Raw genomic sequence first — 24702 nt, 5'->3', positions numbered from 1 at the left:
AAATGTACATTTTGCAGAGATAAGAATCACATTATAATAAACTGTCCAAGATGGAAATATGTAGTTAAAAAAATGAAATGTAATGACATTTTAACAACATTAGAAAAAAAGTCCAACAATGAATTCTATGAGTCTTTGTTCCAGGTTCTGCAATTTGGATTACATTGATTTATTGATTGATGTCTTTATTATAATGAATTACAACAACAGAAATAAACCATTGATCCACAATCACTTAAACTTCTCAACTTACATGTACGAAAAGGAGTTGATGGAAGTGTATGTTTATTTAATCTTAACCCTTTAATCACTACCCATTTTGCTTTTTTTAAGTTTAACTAATAATACAATTAATTACCCATATATCATTAAACAAACAATCTACATATTAACAAATACTTCATTAATGTATCTGTACTGTGTCTTATCTATAAAGCAAGGAATCTGTCTGTGGCTCAAATATCTCAGCGATTCAGAGACAGACAGAGCTGAGACTTTCAACATGGCTGCTGCTTGGTTCAAGGGTGTCCAACGTCAGATTTGTTTGGACTGTAATAACACTGTTCATGAATTAATTCATAAAAATGTCTCAAATGCAGCATTGCAGAACAGCCCAATGTTGACAGGTAGTCATGGTAACTCAGGATAAATTGAAAACTGCGTAGAATCTTTGGGTGGTAATGCTCCTTGCCGTGGTTGCAAACCGCGGTAAAACTACACTGAAGAAGAAGAATCTACAGGAGTGACTGCACAAAGGGCTTTTAAAATGACTAAAGTGGGTCTAATAGCCTAACAAAACAAAAAAACACCTCATAAATCACACAAATTGAGTGTTTACAAGGTCAGTTAAAACAGGATTCAACTTTTATTCTGAATTAAAGAGGACTTAAAGTTCCCATGTAAACCATCCATGAAAAAGCTATTTAATTTCCCACGTTTCTATAGTAACATATTTCCTACGGCACTGCACTAGTAAAAATAATAATTACATTTTAATTACATTTTTAATACAAACTCAATGCATGTAATAATGAAAAACTGCATAGAATACATTATAATATATATTTCTTTTGTACAAACTCAATACATGTAATAAAAAAACTACATAGAATAAATTATAAAACATTTTTTATACAAACACAATAAATGTAATAATAGTAAAACTGCATAGAATAAATTATAAAACGTTTTTTATACAAACACAATACATGTAATAATAAAAAAAAACAACTTATTTTATTTTTTTGCAATCCAAACACAATGCATGTAGCAATAAAAGAACATCATAGAATACAATCTAAAATACTTTTTTTTCCTTTTCTTGTCGGTGTCACGGTCTGAGTTCACATCGGTCTGAGATCGGTTATAAGCATGCGCACTACCGGAAAATGAATTTATGCTACTTCCGCTTAGCTTTTTTCTACTTCCGACGTGCTGAGATAAAAAAAAATGTAATTTCAAAGCTAATGTTATTTGACGAGTGCAGAATGGCTTCTTTTATTTGAGGAAAAATGTCCAATATACGAGACAGGAGATGTTCTAACGAAACAAAAAAATTATAGACAAGTTAATCTTCTTCATGGTGAAGAACACGACATCGCCAGACACTCACTCTCTTTCTAACCACTGGGTGGCGGTAAAACGTCTTTAGTTGTTGCCAAGCGTCACGAAAGCTAAAAAAGAAGAAGAAGAAGAATCCACCGAAGAAGAAATAACAAGGTAACAGATGATATAAATATCAGTTTTTCCAGTTTTGTTTTGACTCGGAGCTGCTTAATGGCTGTAGCTGCGTGTTATTGTGTGTTATTGTGTGTTACTGTGTGTTATTGTGTGTCATTGTGTGTATTTGTGAGGCAGATGATGAAGCTTCGTGTCCAGCTGCAGTGTAAATAATGTAACTGTAGCTGCTTAATGGTTGTAGTTGTGTGTCACTGTGTGTACTTGGGTATTATTGTGTGTATAATTGAGTATCATTATGTGTTATTGTGTGTACAATTGTGTATTAATATGTATTATTGTGTGTTTATTGTTTATTACTGTGTGTCATTGTGTGTTATTGTGTATTTCTGAGGCAGATGATGAAGCTTCGTTTCCAGCTGCAGTGTAAATAATGTAACTGTAGCTGCTTAATGGTTGTAGTTGTGTTACTGTGTGTTATTGTGTATTTGTGAGGCAGATGATGAAGCTTCGTGTCCAGCTGCAGTGTAAATAATGTAACTGTAGCTGCTTAATGGTTGTAGTTGTGTTACTGTGTGTTATTGTGTATTTGTGAGGCAGATGATGAAGCTTCGTGTCCAGCTGCAGTGTAAGAACCTCCATGAGTATCTGAGGGAGCTGAGCCCGGAGCTGCTGGACAGACTCTACAACCACCCTGCCACGTGCCTGGCTGTCTACAGGTACCAGATATTCACACATACACCTGGGTGTCCAACCCATGGCCCGGGAACCAACCCCGGTCCACAGAAGGACATCAACATGACAGAAAACATGGATTATTGTGTAGATTACCAATTAATCTGAGCCCTTCCTAATACACAAATTTAATAAAACTCCACAATATTTGCAGTCTCACAGTTTTCCCCATGATTATATTAATACATGATAGCAGTCAAATTTTAATGAATGAAATAAAAAAAAAAAAAAAACAGCTACATTTTTCCCAAATCTCGCCATTTTCCTCAAATCATTCCATAAAACTTCTCCAAATGAGGTAAAAATCAGTCACAAAATCAACACATTTTAAAGTAAAGATGCTGCAGTGATTGATTCCTGTCACTTACTGCTTTACATACTTTATATCATTTTAAGTTTGGAGTGAAAACTAAGGCACATCAATGTTAAAATAATGCTTTGTTTGTTAAAATTGATTAAAATGGAATCAATATTTTTTTGCTTTTTTCTTTGGTTGTAAATAGTGATATTCTCCGAATGCACAAATTTAATAAAACTCATCAATATTTGCAGTCTCACAGTTTTCCCCATGATTATATTAATACATGATGATGGTAAACATTTTTAATCTCCCAATTTTATTTTCCCAAATTCTGCAAATTTCCTCAAATTATTCCACAAAATTTCTCCAAATTAATTGATCACAAAATGTCGAAGAAGAAAAAAAGATAAAATGTAGACTGAATGGAGAGCCCCGGGAATAAAGATTATTTTTAATTTGTGCTATATTTCTGTTTATGAACAGAATATCATTATTGTTTGATTATAGTTAATAATTATCCTATAATAAATAATAATAATATATAAGTTTTTTGTTTCTTATGCATCTTGTGTTTGTCAAATGGGTTTTTTGTAATGATATTTTGGGTTTTATGATTTTTCTTTTGTATTTCTTCTCGGGATGTAATGATTCACTCAACTCCCGATACGATTCGATTCATGATTTATTTTACAAAATGAGACTGTAGACAAATGACTGAAAAATATTCTTTTTTTTTCAAAAATAAAAAATAAAAATACTGTACTACTGTACTTGTATTTTATCTTTCATTGTAAAATAATCCCATGATAAACTATGCAAAATAATGCAATTTAATTAAAAATAAATCCTGAATGAAATAAATAAAGAAATAATACAAATGAAGAAGAAGTCTATTAATTTAAATTCTGGCTCTACAGTAAAATATGTAAAACTACATAATAGTTCCTTTTCTTTTGAAACGTGCAACTGAAAATATAATTTGTGACTTAACAATTGGACTTTAAAACAAATCCCATATCAAAGAAATAATGTAATTATATATTAATTATATATTTCCTCTCTGTGACCTTCTGACCTTTGATTTCACATGTTTTTTTTATCGATGTGAACCGTGACACCTTTGAACCGATTTTTAACTGCTTCACGATTAATCTTTACATCCCTAATTTCTTCTGTTGCCATTTTGTGTTTTTGGAGTTATTTTTCTGTGTTTATGGAGTCATATTGTATATTTTTTCTAGGTTTGTGTATATTTCATGTCATTTGGGTTTTTTGTAGTAAAATTGTGTATTTTGCTGTTGTCTGTGTATTTTTTTATGTTATTTTTGGTTTCATGAGTCTCCTTGTGTATATCTGTTGTCATGTGGTATTTTGTTGTCGTTTATTTCTACATATATATACTTATATAATAATAAATAGTATTATCACAATGTACTTATTATATAATATATACCAAAATTATTGCTTGTAATTTATCCCAAAATGTAATGATCAAAACAAATAAAACAAGTCTGTTTTCCTGTCTGGTCCGTGGCCCACTTGAGGTCCAACTGCTCTGTGTTTGGCCCCTGATCTAAAATGAGTTTGACGTCCCTGATTATGTGATCTAATCTAACACGTGTTGTTTATAGATTAGATGGTAGAGTAGAAAATGTGAGCTTCTAATCGATCTAAATGTCTACAGGGAGCTTCCCTCTCTGGCCAAGAACTACGTGATGCGGATGTTGTTCGTGGACCAGGCTCTGCCTCAGGCTGCTGTGGCTCTGTGGGTGATTAAAGACAGACACAAGTAAGAGAACACACTGATAATAACACACTGATAATAACACACTGATAATAACACACTGATAATAACACACTGATAATAACAAACTGATAATAACAAAATAACATTAACACACTGATAATAACACACTGATAATAACACACTGATAATAACACACTGATAATAACACACTGATAATATTAACACACTAATAATAACACACTGATAATAACAAAATAACATTAACACACTGATAATAACACACTGATAATAACACACTGATAATAACACACTGATAATAACAAACTGATAATAACAAAATAACATTAACACACTGATAATAACACACTGATAATAACACACTGATAATAACACACTGATAATAACACACTGATAATAACACACTGATAATATTAACACACTAATAATAACACACTGATAATAACAAAATAACATTAACACACTGATAATAACACACTGATAATAACACACTGATAATAACACACTGATAATAACAAAATAACATTAACACACTAATAATAACACACTGATAATAACACACTAATAATAACACACTGATAATAACAAAATAACATTAACACACTAATAATAACACACTGATAATAACAAAATAACATTAACACACTGATAATAACACACTGATAATAACACACTGATAATAACACACTGATAATAACACACTGATAATAACAAAATAACATTAACACACTAATAATAACACACTGATAATAACACACTAATAATAACACACTAATAATAACACACTAATAATAACACACTGATAATAACAAAATAATAATAACACACTAATAATAACACACTGATAATAACACACTAATAATAACACACTAATAATAACACACTAATATTAACACACTGATAATAACACACTGATAATAACACACTAATAATGTGATGGAGCAGCGCCGTCACTAACCGAGCAGCAGCGCGCCGCACACACACACACACACATTCTCTTTCTCCCTCCGTATTTCTCCTCACATCATACATTTAACTAATCTCCTTCTTCCCCAACTGTTGCTAGAGTCACTTGACTGTTCTAGGTTCACCTGCTGCACAAACATTCACACATTCTCACACACACACACACACACGGAAACTCTTACCGGTGACATGACGTCTCTGAGCAGCTGACGGACAAAACGGGGCGGAGTTAACTAAGGGATTATGTAAGGCAGTAGCGCAGGGTGGGAGATCATGTGATCAGGGGTTATTTTGTCTTAATTGTTTTTACATTTATATGGGGATTAATTTAGGATGTGATTTGAAAAATGCATTTGTTTATTAGAAAATCAGTTATCATTTGAAAAGGATGTGAATATTTTTTTTTGTTTGTATTCCTTAATTGTTTTTGGTTTAATTTAAACCACACCCATGGGAGGGGCTAACCTGTTAAAAGCAGTGTAGGAAGCTGCATAGAGGGCAGTCTTTCTCTGGAGGTGCATGTGGGAGCAATGTACCTGAACATTTCTGAAAGCCTCTCAGCTGGAAGTAGAGCTGGGACCAGGTTGGGTTTTTTTTTTCCCTTGATGTAAATATTTATGTTCCACTGTAAATATTGAGCACCGGCAACATTTTTGGAAAAATAAATGAAAGTCGACTTGCCATATGGATGGTCGTGGTTCTTCTTTTTGAACGAAAATCGAACCCCGCCACAAATAATAACAAAATAATAACACACTGATAATAACAGACTAATAATAACACACTGATAATAACACACTGATAATAACAAAATAATAATAACACACTGATCATAACACGCATTAATAACACACTGATGATAACAAAATAATAATAACACACTGATTATAACACGCATTAATAACACGCATTAATAACACGCATTAATAACACGCATTAATAACACGCATTAATAACACGCATTAATAACACACTGATAATAACAAAATAATAATAACACTGATAATAACACACTGATAATAACACACATTAATAACACACTGATAATAACACTCATTAATAACACGCATTAATAACACACTGATAATAACAAAATAATAATAACACACTGATAATAACACGCATTAATAACACACTGATTATAACAAAATAATGATAACACACTAATAATAACAATCATTAATAACACGCATTAATAACACACTGATAATTCAAATCTCTGGTCTTTGGAGAGAGCAGACGTGTTTTCATTCGCTCCGATAACACGACCTTGGCTACAGCTGAACAGCCTGAAAAATTGGGCCCAAGACTGAAGGAAAATGGTGAAAAAACCGCAGGGAGGCCCTTCAGAACCCAATTCAGGTTTGGAAGAGGTCAAGGAGATGATACGCGAGGGTCTACAAAACCTATCTGCCGAGATAAAGTCATTGGAAAAGACCCTGGAAAACTCACTGGAAAACCTACAAAGCGAAGCAAAGGTACTGAAAGAAAAGAATGAAAGAAATGATGAAGAGATAAAATTGTTGAACGCCAGGGTTGAACAGCTGGAACAAAAGGAAAGAGAGAAAGATGTCATCATCACAGGCCTAAAGATAAAACCCAGGAGTTACGCGAGTGACGAAGAAACAAAATCGATTGAACAACAGGTCATTGACTACCTGGAGTCGAAGGACATTGTCCTGAACCCTGACAACATCAACTCCTGCCATCTCCTGCCAAAGAAAAATGATAACAGAGCTGTAAAAATAACCTTCACGAATATGAAATTCAAAGGAGAACTACTGAAGCAAGGAAGAAAGCTGAAGGAAATGAAGGTTTTTATTAATGAAAGCCTGACAAAAAAAAATGCAAGCATCGCATGGAAGGCACGCCAAATAAAAGGAGGAGGAAAGATTCTAAAGACGTGGACAAGGAACTGCAGGATTTACATCACACCACTGGGAGAAGAGAACGGAAAACCAATCCTCATCAAAACGATGGAAGACTTGGGAAAATACGAAGGATCCACCTAAACAACAACATTACTGATGGTAATCATGGATATGGACCCAGATCAATATAAACACTGGAAACAAAACTCAGACTGTGATTATTTTATGGAGACTGAATTAAATTAAATTCATTTCAATTGCTAGGTGGTGGGGTGATTAAGGATTACATTAAATTTAAATTCAAAGTGTTTGTCATATGTGCAGTTAGAAACACGTTTTCCTGTACAATGAAATTACTACCTTGCTTATGAACTAAGATATAATAATGTGTTTATACAAGTTAAATCTAACAGTGGAAAATACAACACTGCCAATAGAACTAACAACAGCTGGATTAACCTTGATGTAGAGACAAAACAAGCTGCAAACTTGTGTGTCCAAAAGAGACATTCCCGAGTGGTGACATTATGGATGAAAAGGGAAAAACCTTCCAAACACCTTCGAAAGAGGAACTATTCTTGAACTGGAGGAATGCTAACAACGTCTGGCAGGGAACAAGGCCAACACGAACAACAATAGAGAGGAGGAGGAATAAAAATTAAAAAAAAGACAACACTGACTACAGATGAGAATACACAAAAAAGGACTGTTCAGAACAACTCAAGAATGTTTGACCAGAGAGACATGTAAACCCATGTAAATTTGCGATGGTAAAACAGGGGACGGGACCCAGATAAGCAAACTGCTTCTCTCGTCTCCTTTTCCGGCATGTACAAAAAAAAAAAAGTGAATGTAACCATGTCGGAAATAAACTGAATAAATAAAAAAATAAAAATAATAACAAAATAATAATAACACACTAATAATAACACACTAATAATAACACACTGATAATAACACTCATTGATAACACGCATTAATAACACGCATTGATAACACACTGATAATAACAAAATAATAATAACAAAATAATAATAACACACTGATAATAACACACTGATAATAACACACTGATAATAACACACCGATAATAACACACTGATAATAACACGCATTAATAACACACTGATGATAACACACTGATAATAACACACTGATAATAACACGCATTATTAACATGCATTAATAACACACTGATAATAACACAATAATAATAATAATAGTAACACAATAATAATAATAATAACACAAGAAAAATAACACACTGATAATGACACGCATTAATAACATGCATTAATAACACACTGATAATAACAAAATAATAATAACACACTGATAATAACACACTGATAATAACACACTAATAATAACAACACACTAATAACAACACACTGATAATAACACACTGATAACAACACACTGATAATAACACACTGATTATACCACTAATAATAACCCACTGATAATAATAATACACACTGATAATAACACACTGATAATAACACTAATAATAACCCACTGATAATAATAATACACACTGATAATAACACTAATAATAACCCACTGATAATAATAATACACACTGATAATAACACTAATAATAACCCACTGATAATAATAATACACACTGATGATAATTACACACTGATAATTACACACTGATAATTACACACTGATAATTACACACTGATAATTACACACTGATAATAATAACACACACTGATAATAACACAATAATAATAATAATAGTAACACAATAATAATAATAATAACACAAGAAAAATAACACACTGATAATGACACGCATTAATAACATGCATTAATAACAAAATAATAATAACACACTGATAATAACACACTGATAATAACACACTAATAATAACAACACACTAACAACAACACACTAATAACAACACACTAATAACAACACACTGATAATAACACACTGATAACACACTGATAATAACACACTGATTATACCACTAATAATAACCCACTGATAATAATAATACACACTGATAATAACACACTGATAATATTAATACACACTGATAATAACACACTGATAATTACACACCGATAATTACACACTGATAATAACACTAATAATAACACACTGATAATAATAATACACACTGATAATAGTAACACACTGATAATAGTAACACACTGATAATAACACACTGATAATAAAGGGAGTGGTGGCCTAGTGGTAAATGACGCTGGACTTGTAATCGGAGGGTTGCCGGTTCAAGCCTCACCTGGGCCGTCACTGTGGGATGTTAACCCCGAATTGCTCCCCAGGCACCGCAAAATGGCTGCCCACTGCTCCTCAGGGATGGGTTAAATGCAGAGGACGAATGCCATTAATGTACTAACATTACATGGCCAATTAAAGGCCAATTAAAGGCGAAAGCCCCGATTTAATCTTAATCTTAATCTTAATAATAATAACACACTAATAATATCACACTGATAATAACACGAATAATAACACACTGATACTAATAACACACTGATAACAACACACTGATGTTAATAACACACTGATAATAATAACACACTGATAATATTAACACATAATAATAATAACACTCCAAAAACAGACAGAAAAAATGTTGGAACAATTAGTTTAAACTGGTAAATAATGGACATGACAAATGGTAAACGTGGTTAAATTGGTAAAAATAATCATGAAATCTGGTAAAAATGGGTTAAAAGTGACAATAATAGGTCAACATATGTGACATTAGGTGTAAAAGTGGTAGAAATGGTTTATAAGTGATGAACATGTCTGGAAAGTAGAAAAAAATGTGTAGAAAAGACATTAAAATGTGAAAAATATGGAAAGAAAAAGGTTCAATAGGTGTGTGCGTGTGTGTTAAATGTTATATTTCTCAGAAAAATATATTTAACGACAATCCAAATACACAAAAAGAAAACACAAACACCTAACGACAACAAATATACCTGTAAACAACAGAAAAATATAGAAAATGACAATACAAATACACCAAGGCCCTATGCTGCAAATCTAGATAATTATATCCTGGATTAATCTTTGTTAGTGGGATTCAGCTGTCCTATGACGGTCGATAACAACTCGCTAATTTAAGCCAAGTGTTTTCAGTCTCGGTACGTGCATGTTCACATAAAAGGGGTGGAGCTTGCGGCGTCTAACCAATCAATGGAGAGCCTGACAAAGTGAGCGTCTTTACAGGAGGAACAGTTTATGATCTTAAATAAATATAATGAATATAAATTCATGATGACAATGAAGAGCAACAGTGTTAGTGCAGTGCACAGCAAGAGGCGGAGCTTTTATACTCGCTGAGATCTGATCTACTTTATAACTTGGTCCTGACCAGGTTAGGTGTATCACATTAATCCAATGGATTAATATCATAAATAATATCACGTTTTTACGCATTCACAGATGCACAGACGGGTAAAGTCATATATTGATTAATTAATATATGACTTCACTCGTCTGTGCAGACGTATACATAAGCTTCATCAGCTGATTGTAGATCAGTCCATCAGATATAAATGTATATGTTTCCTAAATTATGTCATCAGTAAATGAAAAGATTGCATCAATGTCTAAATATTCTCTCTCCTGTCAGAGTCAGATCACATCACATCAGATCAGATTACATCAGATCAGATCACAAAACAACAACAAATATACAGAAAAACCACAGAAAAATGTCAAGCAGGAGAACAAAGGATTGTGTTATTGTGCTGATCTGTGGTCTTTTATTTTGAAGGGACCATCATGAGTGTGTGTCGGTGCTGGCAGGACTTCGTCTGTGGCACAACCAGCAGCTCCAGGGGGGTCTACAGGGGTACATCCTAAACCCAGTGTTCAAAGAGAACCTGAGGACAGCTCTGCTGGGCGGGTGTGTGTGTCTGTGTCTGTGTCTGTGAGTGTCTGTGGTGTGTTTGTCTGTCTGTGTCTGTCTGTGTGTCTGTGTCTGTGTGTGTCTGTGTGTCTGTCTGTGTGTGTCTGTGGTGTGTGTGTGTCTGTCTGTGTCTGTGTGTGTGTGTGCGTGCTTTAATGCTTCTATTGTCTAACCCACAGAGGTAAAGCGTGGGCTGATGAGGGCACCACTCTGGGTCCTGACCGTCATGCCCGTGACCTGGAGAGTCTGGATCGTTACGCTATGGAGCGCTGGGAGGTCATCCTGCAGTTCATGGTGGGCTCCCCCAGTGCCGTCAGTCAGGACCTGGCCCAGCTACTGGTGCAGGCCGGCCTCATGAAGAGGTAACAGCTGCACATTTAAAAATACATTAAAATCAAGGATGGGAAAGAATATCACTATTATAATTATAATCTATATTTCTGCCCTGAAATGATTTTTGTTCATAAGTTAACGTTCATGCGCAGTGTAAACAAGTGATGCATTAAATGGAATTGGAAAACACAAAATGACAGCAAATGCAGTTTACACACTCAATCCAAAAACACACAAAAAAACTCTAAAAACACTAAATAACACCAGATATACAAAATAAAACTCATAAAACCCCCAATAACATTAAAAATACACAAAATAACAACAATAATATATAATATCACTGCAAAAACCCAAAATGACAACAAATACACAAGACTCACGAGACACAAAAGTACAGTAAATATATCTTTAAAAATACATAAAATAATTCCTAAAACACACAAAATAACTCTAAAAACACAAAATGACAAGAAAAATATGTTTGTTAAGCAATAAAATAAATACATTTGTTTTAAATGCAATAATAAAAATATTGGACTGCTTGTAGCTTGTGTAGACTAGGCATAAAAAGTAAATAATAAGATACACAAAACAACAAAAAAAATCACTTCAAAAACCTAACACATAAAAATAGGAAAATCATACAAATTGACAACAAAAATAAACAGTGTTTTTATATTTGACAAATGACGTTTTTATTTCTAATGTAAGCTTCAAACTGTGACGTAGATTATTTGAATAGAATGTGGGTCACTCAGTGTCTGATGTTTCCTGTGCTCAGTGAAGCAGGAGAGGCCCCCTACATCACCTCTGCTGGTTTCCAGTTCCTCTTACTGGATACAGCCTCTCAGCTCTGGTACTTCACACTGCAGTACCTTAAAAGTGCTCAGGTAATGGATTATTAATCACACGTCAAAGCCTGTGGGATTAAAGGAAGTAAAGCATGGATGTGTAAGGTGCAGTGCAGAAACTTTCATTCATTTCATTTTTTAGCATCAAAGTCTGGATTTTGTTTAGTTGAGCCAGCTCTGGGGTTAGATCTGAGGTGATGCTCAATTCAACACCAAAATGACAGAGAAACAAACAGACAATAAAAACATACCAAACGACTACAGATAGACACAAAAACAACCGATAAATAAACAAAACAACCAAGAACACATAAAATGAAAAAAAGGCTACAAATATACAGAAAAACCACAGAGAGATGAACAAAAGCACAATGACAAGTTTGGATAAACTACAGCAGGGCCCGCGTTACGTCTCCGTGCTGAATAACACGTACCTCGTTCCAGAGAATTCAGTCAAATGACTCGATTCCACGACTAACAAAATGTCTCTGAGAGGCTGTAGACATCCGTTCATAGAATATTTATGTCAAATTACAGCCTGATTCAACCAGCATTAATGGAGGAGTAGTCATTGGAAAAATGGGGCCCCCTGGTGCCCCCGTGGCACATACAGAGTAATGAGCCCCATTCATATATCGTTATCTGTCAATAATTCACCAACCGTTGCAATATTTGACTCACAAATAAATGAGAAAATGACTTTAATGCAAATTGACAAAAAAAGGGGCCCTTAATCAAATTGTGTGAGGCATAATCGTAATCTGCACTGAATTACCTTTGAAACCATATACTGTATCACACGTCAATGTTCCCATAAATATGGAAATTACCGGAAATTCTCAGTGATTGTGATTGGTCTGACACTGCTCACTCCGCCCCCTGTCACAGGAGCGTACACATAGCCGCACTGAAATCAACACGCTTAACTTAGCGACTTCATATCGTGCTTCATAGTTCAGCTCCTGTCTGACTGAGAATGTTGGGTTGGGTGAAGCTAATGGAGATAAATCCAGGCTTCACTTATCAAGCTTCATAGTACAGGCCCATGACCAATACAACAGAAAATATACAAAGTGATAATAATAATACACATTCATTTTATGTTCAGCGCTTTGAGATGACTTTGTTGTATTCTGCGCTATATAAATAAAGTTGAATTGAATAACAAGTACAAATATCCACAAAAACAACGGAAAATGTACAAAATGACAATATAAATACACAAAGATAAGACAAAAACATAAACAAACTAGATAACTACAAAACTACAATAAAGATACACATAAAGACAACACAAACACAAAAGACGAGTACAAATAGACAAAAATTAACAGAAAAATATATAAAAGGACAACAAATCACACAAAACATGATGTTGAAATTTTGTGATAAAGTGGATCATCTCTGCTCCAGAGGAACCAGATCCTGTTTGAATTCTTCTACTACTTAAAACATTAGGAAGCTCTTTTATGTTTAATATGTTTACTTTTATTGTTTTTTATTTGAATGGTAAAAGGACTTTATCACCACTGAAACAGTCTCAAAGCTTTACATATCAGCTCATTCACCCAATCACTCTCACATTCACACACCAGTGGGACAGGACTGACATGCAAGGCACTAGTCGACCACTGGGAGCAACTTAGGGTTCAGTGTCTTGCCCAAGGACACTTCGACACATAGTCAGGTACTGGGATCGAACCCCCAACCTCTCGATCAGAAGACGACCCTCTACCACCTGTAGCTCCTCCCACTGTCGACCATGAACTATTTCCTTATTAACTGCAGCTCCTCCCACTGCTGACTATTAATTATTTCCTTAATAATTGTAGCTCCTCCCACTTCTCTCCTGTAGTCTCGGGGGCTGGACCTGGTGGAGATTCTTTCCTTTCTCTTCCAGCTCAGTTTCTCCACCCTGGGCAGAGTAAGTAGAGCATGTGTTGACCACGCTAGCGTCATGCTAATGCTAACATCATGCTAATGCTCTCGTGGTTGTGTGCTAACAGGATTACTCAGTGGAGGGAATGAGTGAGTCACTGCTCACGTTTCTGCAGCACCTCAGAGAGTTTGGACTTGTGTTCCAGCGGAAGGTAGGACAACGTTAACCTGTAGAGCAGCTTATTATGGTTATTGATTCATAAGGTTATTATTATTACTTTTCAAACAATGTATTTCATAATGCTTTAAGCACAGAAATGTTGCTCCAAATTAGAAATAATTGGAATTTCAATCAAAACCTGTTTCACATTTTTGTAAATTATAGTTCTATTTCATAATATTTCGTAAGATGTCTCACGATGGGATGCATTCTTATCTGCAGCCTTCAGAAGCATTTTCTCAATCTGCCAATCCTGATTGGCTGGTGAAACGTGGCCGTCTGCCAGGGACCCTCCCACCTCCTATAAAAGGAGGAGGTGGACAGACACTCCTCATTCAAACACCTCTTCTCACCCTCAAGCTTATCTCACGTCTACTATCAGCTTAACTGTCCGCAGACGGATCTTTTCTAGCCTCATGTTGACAGAAGCACTTGCTTTGGACCACACCAGCTCGAGAAGAAGCCAGCCCCTACCTTGCCTCCGCTTGGTCAGCACTGTCCTCCTGTTCAACACCACTCTACGACCTTGAACCTTTGAGCCTCGGCACACCAGCTGACGTCTCTGCTCTAACGCTGATGCTTTGGCGTACATTGTCCTACCTCATGGGCGCTCACACTCCAGTGGACTGCCCTGCTCCACGCTCTACACCACACCACGATCTGGGGCTTCCAGACACCAGCACACTAGCTGTAGTCTCGAGCAGAACGCTGTTCTCGGTTTCCTTTGACGCTCCAGTATACGTTGGCCCGCATCCCAGCTAGTACACCTGCTAGCTGCCGCGTGGAGGCTTTAAGCTATCCACCTGTTCTCCCTGCTTTCGTCAGCGCAGAAATGGAGGCCTCTCACCGACGGACTGGAGAGTTCTAAGGCTCGCCTCTGCCAATGCAGAATTAAAATCTCCAGTAAGGCCACACCAGGTCTGCTTGAGATGTCTGGAGCTGGAACAGGCCCGGCTCGCTGTCGACGCACCCGGTTCATGTCGACACTGCGTTGTGTTCAACACAAAGACCCTCCACAGGAGGCTGGTGTGTCAGGTGAGTCTGTCTGAGCAGGAACCCTTCCTTCCTCCACGGCGTCCCCGCCGCAGCAAGAGAAGAGCTGGGAGTCCTCATGGATGCTACGGCGGTGCAAGGTCCTACCTGTGGTTCTCAGCTCGACATAGCTGCTGTCTCCCCACACGAGGATGACAGAGACTCCTCTGACCTCCTTGTATCAGGAAAGTATGAGGAAGATGGACTTTCATCACTCTGGCTCGGGGCGAGCTGCCTGTCGCCTCTCGGGCTGAAGATGAGGGTTCCGCACCTGTCTCCCCTCTCCCAAGCCTAGATATGTTTGCAGATGTGCCTCGGCATGGCTGGGCATTCCGTGGCCCGCCGTTGTGATGGAAACAATTAGGTCCCGCTATGAGGGGAAGAGGCTCCCCACACCCAGGGGCACGCCGAGACAACTTCTCACCGTCTTCTCTGAGATGCTAGTTGAGGTAGCGCGTTCCTGGCAGGACCGCAGTTTCATCGGCAGGACCTCGGTGGCAGGTGCCTCATCCATTGACCGCGAGGCATTGGAGAACCTCAGTCTGTTCTGGAGGGCTCCGGTAGAGCCACACCTGCTCCCACGGCAGCCTGCACAGTCTCCAGTCGGACCTGTCTGGCAGAACTTACGCAGTGGCCACGTATTCGGTCAGTGTACTGAATGTCCTCTCTCTGCTCACAGCCTACCAAGCTGAGTTATGTGAGGATTTCGCACAGTCCTAGGACCCAGCAAAGTTGCAGGAGATGTTGGTCATTATCGACGTGTGTCTCCGTGCCCAGTGCTGCGTGGTGCAGGCCACATGGGAAAGTGATGGGCAGTATGGTTCTCCAGGAGCGAGCGCGTTGGTTCGACCTCGCTAAGCTTTCTGAAGCAGTTAGGAGCGACATCCTGGATGTGCCCATAGCCCCTGAGGGAATCTTTGGCTCTGCGCTGAACTCCATGCAGCAGCATTGTGAGGTGAAAAAGAGCGATGATGAGGCTCTCCGCCTCTGTCTTCCCCAAAAACTCCAGTCACAACTCCACCTGTTTGACGGAGGGCGTTCCCACAAACTGCTCCCCAGGGTCCACAGTTTAAGATGCCGAGACCGTCCGCTCCTCGGCCCGCCCTGCCGCAGCCACAACGAGACCCTTCCAGCTCGCCCAGTAAAGCTTCGGCTGCAGCTGCGCCAGCACAGCTCAGCGTACGCAGGCAAAGAGGAAGAAAAAGACGCTTGAGCGCTCCTTCCTCTCTTGGTGAAACAGCTGGATGCTCTTCGTTCTCCAGCTCCACCTGTTCTGCTTTCACATGTGATCAGACACTTTGATCACATGAGTGTGTATGTGTGTGTGTGTATGTCAATGCTAATTTAATCTTTAATAAAATGCATAAACTCAGTATATTTTAGTTTAATAAATTTAGTCAACTAAAACCTTGATGTTATTTATTTCATTTTTTAAAGAAGTTTAAAGATTTTTAGCTAAAGATGGAATTTAATGTGAACAAATGTGACTTTGGATTAAATTCAGCAAACATTTAGAACTATTTGTGACTCCTGAACTGGAGGAGGAGTTGTGTTCAATGTTTATAAAGTGAAACTGTTCCTGTGTGATCAGAGGAAATCAAGGCGTTACTACCCCACCAGACTGGCCATCACATTGGCTGCAGGAGTCACAAGCTCCGCCTCCTCCTCCTCTTCTTCTTCTGTGGTGCCCTCCTTCCCTGGGACTGGAGACACTGGTTACATTGTGGTTGAGACCAACTATAGAGTCTACGCCTACACCAGTAGGTCTCCATACACCACATACTGACTGGGTAAACTGGTTCAGGGGTCTGTGTGGGGGCCACATGTGGCCCTCGGTGTAATTTTGTGGGGCCACCCACAAAATGACACAAAATGCACAAAATGACAACAAAAATCAATCCAAAGACACACAAAATAGCAAAAACATACAAATTGACAATGAAAATTTACAATGCAACTTCATGGGTTTTAAGACTGAAAAGAATTTAAAAAAATGAACAACAGTATCACTGCAAAAATCCAAAATGTCAAGAAATATACACACGAAGACACAAAAATAAACAAATGGCTCCCAAAACTACATAAGGACACCTAAGGACAGCAAATATACACAAAAATTGCACAAAATTACTCCAAAAACACACAAAAATAACGAAATAAACCCAAAATGATGACAGATATAGAATAAAAGACTCAAACAACACAAAATAATATTAAAAAATGCACAAAATAACAACAAAAAGACACAATATCACTGCAAAAAACAAATGACAAGAATTATACATAAGAAGACTCATAAGACACAAAACAGCAACGAAAATGAACAAAATGGCTCAGAGAACACACAAAAGGACAACACACAAAATCAAACCAAAGATACACAAAAAGACTCAAAATAACATCTAAGAATACAGAAAATAACAAAAATACACAATATCACTGCAAAAAAACCTAAATGACAAGAAATATACATAAAAAGACTCATAAACACCCAAAACAAACACAAAAATATACAGTATGACTCCATAAACACACAAAAGAAAAAAACACAAAAGGACAACAAAAATACACTAAATGACAAATTACTTACATTTCTTCAAAAAAATAAAAATAAAACAGTTTCTTTGTTTCCTGTGTTAATGCTCACATTAGTCACTATTCTAATGCTGACATGAATGTTTGTGTGCGTGTGTACAGACTCAGAGCTACAGATTGCACTGGTTGCTCTCTTCAGTGAAATGTTGTACCGTTTTCCCAACGTTGTGGTTGCTCAGCTAACCAGAGAGTCTGTGCAGCAGGCTATAGCTAACGGCATCACAGCACAACAGGTACATTTTTTATTCTCACACACATTTCTAAAATGATTGAAGTTTAAGACATAAGTCATATTAATATTGTATTCTTAGATCATCCACTTCCTGAGGACCAGAGTTCATCCAGTCCTGCTTTCACAGGTACAGCTTTAATCAGCTTTGTTTCACCTGCTCTGTAAAGTGTTCTAATGGTTCCCTGTTCTCCATGTGTTCCCTGTGGTCCAGAACCCAGTGCTGCCCCCCACCATCACAGATCAGATCAGACTGTGGGAGCTGGAGAGGGATCGACTGCAGTTCACTGAAGGTGACTGAGCTGAGCTCACTAACTCTACACTCTATCATTTAAATAGTTTCTATTAAATGTCTTTACTCAAAGCATGTGAGTAGAAGTATAATTAGAGGCTATGCTACAGTTCACAAAATTTCCCCAAAAAGACATAAAACCACCACCAGTACACAAAATGTGTCCAAAAACAGAAAATGACAGAAATATACACAAAATGACCCAAAATTTCCACATAGCGACAGAAAATACACAAAATGTCTCAAAAAAACACAAAACAATGACAGAAAAACACACAGTGACAATAAAAATAGACTAAATGTTTCCAAAAACATACAAAATGACAACAAAGAAAATGTTTGTTATGGTTTAACAGCCAAAGTCACTTGTTTTGTTATTGCTTTGTATTTTTAATTACTTAAAGTGGTAAATGTTGTGTCTGTTATAGATCTTTATGTTGATGTTTTGTGTTTTTTAGGAGTTTTGTACAACCAGTTCCTCTCCCAGGCTGACTTTGAGGTGCTGAGGGATCGAGCTCAGGTTGGTTTTTATTTATTATTTGTTTTTGTTGATGTTCAGACTCTATGTTGTCTTTATATATCTATATATGTTCTATAATGGACATTAGTGATCAGCAACAGTTAAGTAGACTTAATCATTGAGGAACAGATATTCAGCTCAGTACATGTAGAGATGATTTTATTACAAACGTGACTGTATCTGATCTGAGGGCCACATGACTAACATTCATGTCAGCATTAGAATAACGACCAATCAGGGATTAACTGTGTTTGTGGAGTTATTTTATGTATTATTCTGTATTTTTCTCTCATTTTGTCATTGTCTTGTTTGTTTTTTGGTGTAATTTTGTGTATCTTTGTAGCCGTGTTGTGTGTTTTTGGAGTTATTTTGTATATTATTATCTCAGTTACAAAGTGTGGAGGAGGATAATTATGTTTGAGCTCCGTCTGAGTTAAAGAGGACATCTTTTCTTAGAAACCGTACGAGATAATTAGTCATTTTATATCCTGATGTGATCATTTTTTTAATGTCTACATCTAAGTTATTAGATTTAGGACGTTTAGGTCCTGAGGTTTATTCCATAAAGCAGGTTATGTTCTTCTCTGAGTATGTTACCATGGCAACATTGTCCGTGAACTAAACCTGGTCACTGGCAGGTTTTATCAAAGAAACCCTGGGTTTCTACCTGGCTCCGCCCACCTGAACACTTTAATAAACCTTAACACTTTTCTCTGAAACACATTAGTAACATCACACACCACAGACGTGTTCACATCATTAATAATGTTGTGTTGATTTATGTTTTTTTTGTTTTGTTTTGTGATAACAGTAATTTTCTTTATAACATTGTAGATGTAGATCATTTAGTGAAACACACTGAGAGGTTGATCTACATTAAAACATCTACTGATGTCTGTAGTAAAGTTCACTGAATACAAACCTGTAGATAATATAAAGGAGGAGATGATCATTTAAATTAATACATTTTTAAGGCTCGATTGTTGTTTTATATTGTTATACAGTTAAATCTGTAGATCATACATCTATGAAGGTATGATGTCACAGTGAATGGTGACGCTGCTCTTGTCAGTGACGAGTTGCGGGTTTGCGTCCCGCTTCAGTGTTTTTTTATGACATTTTTAGGACGTTGAGATGACACTGGTGACAATATTACATTAAAAATCAATATAAATGATTAGATATGAAGCAGCATTTACTGTCTTAATATCCAGTGTAACAGGAGGACTCTCTATGCAGACATCCTATGCTGCTGACACGTCTCCTCAGACACATTTTATTATTATTATTCACAGCTCGTCACGTCACTGAAGCAATAAAGTGATGAAGTGACCAAAAAGTGTGACTAATTATGGGTGATTTAAGCCACTATAGTCACTGAAGACTGAACACACCTTTAGAACAGGATCATATTCATCAAACACCGGCTTATTTCACCCATTACGGTGAATAAATCACTATTTTCCATTTGGTTGTCATGGCAGCTCGATTAAATGGCTTTTAATCGCGCGCGTGCACGTCAGTAACCCAAGGTTTACAAACTCAGGGTTGATTAACCCACTTCATACCAGCTGTAATAGAATCAGATACCCAGAGTTTCCCATCGCGGGGTATGTTGACCCAGAGTTTATGGATAAACTCAGAGTTTGTTAAACCTCCTTTATGGAACACACCTCTGGAGGTTGTGAGTTATAACGAGAACCAATCTGGAGGAGGATGTTGATGACTGTCTTCTTGTTTTTGTGTGTTTTTGGAGTGAGTTTGTGTATTTATTGTCATTTGAAATATTTTTATGTATTTTTGTTTGGTTTTCTTAAGTCGTATTGTTTTTAGAATAATTTTGTTGGTGTCATTTTGTATATTTTTCTATGATTTTGTGTGTTTTTGCAGTAATTGTGTATATGTTTGTTGTCCCTTTTTTGTATTTTTGCTGTTTTGTTTGTAATTGTCTATAATTCTGTGTGTTTACTTTAGAGGCTTCACAAAATCAGAGTTTCAGTTTCTCATGTTTATCCTGAATAATGCACTCACTAATATTACTGTATGAAGATTCACATCATCAAGTGTGTGTGTGTGTGTGTGTGTGTGTGTGTGTGTGTGTGTGGCAGGGTTTGGGCTGTCTGATGTGGCAGGACGTGGCTCACCGGGTGATGGTGGTGACCCATCAGGGACACAGTGAAGTGAAACGCTTCTGGAAACGACAGAGATCTCAGACATGATCACATGACTGCCGCCGCCTCTCTGTAAATCTCACACATTTCCATCATTTTGTATTTCACTTTATGAGCTTTCTTCTTCTATTTTAATAAAAAAAGTTTTGACATTAATGTTGTTTTAGTTTTTATTTCATACATATTAATTCTGCATAAACCCAACCAAGTTGTATTTAAAGAGATTTAACTCTGAGGCTGAGATAAATTTTGTTCCTGACTATATATATATATATATGTATATATATATATATATATATATATAGACACCAGCCTCAGGTACCACAGCTTTTAACTAACACAGCCCTGCCAGATCATAGCCCCACACAACGTTGGTCTGCAATCACGCTCCATATATGGTGTGCCCAAACCCAAAATCCAGGATTTCACTACAGATAGTGAAAGGGAATTTGCTCACCTGAAGTTAGCCTTGGACAACCTGCTCGAACCTTATCCTGAACTGACTGAAAAATACAAATACCATGTGCTACTTGAACATCTCAAACTCCTTGAGGCACAGATGATTGGCCAGTCATGTCGACATGATCCTTTTCCCTACACAGCAGCCATGCAAGCACTACAGCTCCAGTACGGCCAGCCACATCAGCTAGCACAGAGTGAAATAGCAGCTATTCTCACAACACCTGATGTGAAGTCCGGAGATGCACGCACCTTCCAGAGCTTCGCTCTCAGAGTCCATCTCCTAGTTAGTATGCTACTCTCCCTGGAGGGACCCCAAGGGATGTTGGTCACATGTTGACCGCCTACTTAGTAAGCTGCCCAAATATCACAGAGATGGGTTCATTGAATACCTCCAGCAACAGGGAAAGCTCAACACCACAAGCCTCAATCCCTACAACCTCCAAGACTTGAATAGTTGGCTTCAAGGTAAAGCTCAGCAGCAGCGTCTATCAAACAGACTAGTGCAGCCCTACCAACTGGAGAAACCTTCTAGCAACGGGAAGGAGAAAATTCCATATAAGGGCAAAATTCAGAGCGTAGCTGTGTACCATGGAGCAGAGCCCACTCAGCCAAATGCCTCCAACAAAAATATGTCATCTGGTGGCAAGAAACCCTTTAAGGTGCACTGCCTCTTCTGTGAAAGCAAAGAACATTACATCAGCCACTGTCCCAGCATTAAAGTTCAATCAACAACTGAGCTGGACAGATGGTTAACAGAAGGGACACGTTGCTGGAGATGTGCACGTGCTCACACACCTGAGTCTTACAACCTCAAGAAACCTTGCAGCGACTGCGGTGACATCCACCTTCAAGTGCTTCACAATGTCGCTCAGTGTCGCTCCACCGATCTACAGCCAAGAGCCTCAGAGAGTCGAGTTTACTTTACACCCAGTATAACGACCAGCAAAGTGCTCCTGAAGGTGGTTCCTGTCTTGCTGCACAACAATTGTAATTCGGTGGAAACATTTGCTGTATTAGATGATGGCGCACAACGCACTATGATCTTACCAGCAGCTGTCGAGCTGCTTCAGCTGAATGGAGAGTCAGAGACCCTCACCCTACATGCAGTACGTACAGACGTCACACAACTTCAGGGTTCAAAGGTTAGTTTCCAGATCTCCCCCACAGCCAACCCATGGAAGTGGTACAAAGTTCAGGGAGCATTTACTGCCACAGGTCTGGATCTAGTAGAACAAACCTACCCTGTACAGATGCTTCAAAGACGACACTCTCACCTGTGAGGTGTACCGCTGCAGCTTTTCCAAAAGGTACGGCCACTAGTGTTGCTTGGTTCTGATCATGTACACCTCATCACGGCAACTGAACCAATCCGCAGAGGGTCTAATGGTGGACCCATAGCAATTCACACTGTCTTGGGATGGGCCCTGCAAGGCGCAAAGAGGTGCGTGCCAGAGCAATCTCCGGTGCAGCAGTGTCTCTTCACTTCAGTCATCAGCCCAGACGACCTCCTCTACCGGAACGTCGAACGGTTGTGGCAACTGGATGTTTTGCCCTTCCAAAATGAGAAATTGGCCATCCGCTCTCGTGAGGACCAGGACGCGATAAGCCTCCTGGAAACCAAAACACAGCGACTCAAAGTGGAAGGAGTCTACCGGTACGCAACCCCACTCTTAAGGAAACCGGGAGCACCTAAACTCAATAGCTCCGTACACTCAGTTATGGCTCATCTGAGGGCCACAGAGAGACGACTCAAGAGGGATCCAGAGAAAGCAGCAACCTACTCAGCTGAGATCATCAAACTCATTAAAGCTGGGTACGTAAAGAAGCTCCACCCAAAAGACGGAGAACAGTCGTCAGAAGCATGGTACTTACCCCATCATCTGGTGTGCCACAACAACAAACCACGCCTGGTTTTTGATTGTTCATTTCGGCTCCAAGATGTCTCCCTGAATGAACAGCTCCTACCTGGGCCTACGCTCGGTCTATTACTGGTTGGGGTCCTCCTTCGATTCAGGCAACACCAGGTAGCAGTAAGCAGTGACATTCGTGGAATGTTTCATCAAATCCGCCTGCTACCTGAGGACAGACCACTCCTCCGGTTCATCTGGAGGGACCTGCGCTGCGAAGACCAACCAGATGTGTACGAGTGGCAGGTGTTGCCATTTGGTACAACAAGCAGCCCATGCTGTGCCGTTTTTGCGCTCCAGCAACATGCTTGTGATCACCAGGACACCCATCTTGAAGTGCTACAGTTTGTACAGCAGACCTTCTATGTTGACAATTGCCTTGAGAGTTTTCCTACTGTATCTACAGCCAAGCAGAGAGTCGAGCAGTTGCGCACCCTACTGGCAGAGGGAGGGTTTGACCTCAGGCAGTGGGCCAGTAATCAATCCACGGTGGTCACTCACCTTCCGACCGACGCAAGATCCTCAGCTACGGAGCAGTGGCTGAGCCAGAGCCGTACTGACCTACTTGAACCCACCTTAGGCCTGAGGTGGAACTGTGCAGCTGATACCCTTAGCTATCAGTACCGAATAAGTGTACACTGCGCTGACAATGAGGACAGCGTATCAAGTGTTAGCTAGTCAATATGACCCAATAGGGTTCATTGTGCCATTCACAACCCGAGCCAAGGTGCTAATACAGCAGCTCTGGTCCAAAAAAAGGGGCTGGGATGATCCCGAAATACCTCCTGTCCTCAGAGAATCCTGGGACACCTGGGAGAGTGAGCTGGAGCTCCTCAGCAGTGTATCCATACCTCGCTGTTACCCACCTGTCCCAGTAGAAGGTACAGATGTCAAGTGTGACCTCCATGTGTTTTGTGACGCTTCGGAGAAAGCATATGCAGCAGTCGCTGACCTTACAGTCTATGCAGGAGACTCTATCCACACCTCCT

General features: G+C 38.3%; 1 protein-coding gene across 2 annotated transcripts; it reads left to right on the top strand.

Moving 5' to 3' along the window:
* Window positions 1-1505: 1505 nt before the first annotated feature.
* gtf2h4 (general transcription factor IIH, polypeptide 4) lies at window positions 1506-21500 on the top strand. 2 transcript variants are annotated; one of them, XM_028460641.1, is made up of 14 exons: window positions 1506-1719; window positions 2274-2396; window positions 4398-4502; window positions 11086-11217; window positions 11400-11582; window positions 12338-12446; window positions 14263-14331; window positions 14414-14497; window positions 17129-17297; window positions 18235-18365; window positions 18444-18491; window positions 18576-18654; window positions 19112-19173; window positions 21282-21500. In XM_028460641.1, the coding sequence occupies exons 2-14, from the start codon at window positions 2278-2280 to the stop codon at window positions 21390-21392; spliced, it is 1401 nt and encodes a 466-aa protein (XP_028316442.1). In that variant the 5' UTR covers window positions 1506-1719; window positions 2274-2277; the 3' UTR covers window positions 21393-21500. The 2 variants fall into 2 exon arrangements, with proteins under 2 accessions (XP_028316442.1, XP_028316441.1); XM_028460640.1 differs by having other exon boundaries at window positions 1514-1719; window positions 2278-2396.
* The last annotated feature ends 3202 nt before the right edge of the window (window positions 21501-24702 follow it).

This window comes from Gouania willdenowi, chromosome 11 (assembly GCF_900634775.1).
Source record: "Gouania willdenowi chromosome 11, fGouWil2.1, whole genome shotgun sequence".
In the NCBI taxonomy this organism is placed as follows: Eukaryota; Metazoa; Chordata; class Actinopteri; order Blenniiformes; family Gobiesocidae; genus Gouania; species Gouania willdenowi.
The sequence above is the reverse complement of the archived record's forward strand: the minus strand, read 5'-3'. Positions and strand labels throughout refer to the sequence as shown.

Excerpts from the sequence above, each read along its gene's own strand:
- gtf2h4 (XM_028460641.1), top strand. The coding sequence starts at position 2,278 with ATGATGAAGCTTCGTGTCCAGCTGCAGTGTAAGAACCTCCATGAGTAT. Across the intron at positions 2,397-4,397 it reads ACGTGCCTGGCTGTCTACAG|GGAGCTTCCCTCTCTGGCCA; the intron begins GTACCAGATATT and ends AAATGTCTACAG. Across the intron at positions 18,492-18,575 it reads ATCCAGTCCTGCTTTCACAG|AACCCAGTGCTGCCCCCCAC; the intron begins GTACAGCTTTAA and ends CCTGTGGTCCAG.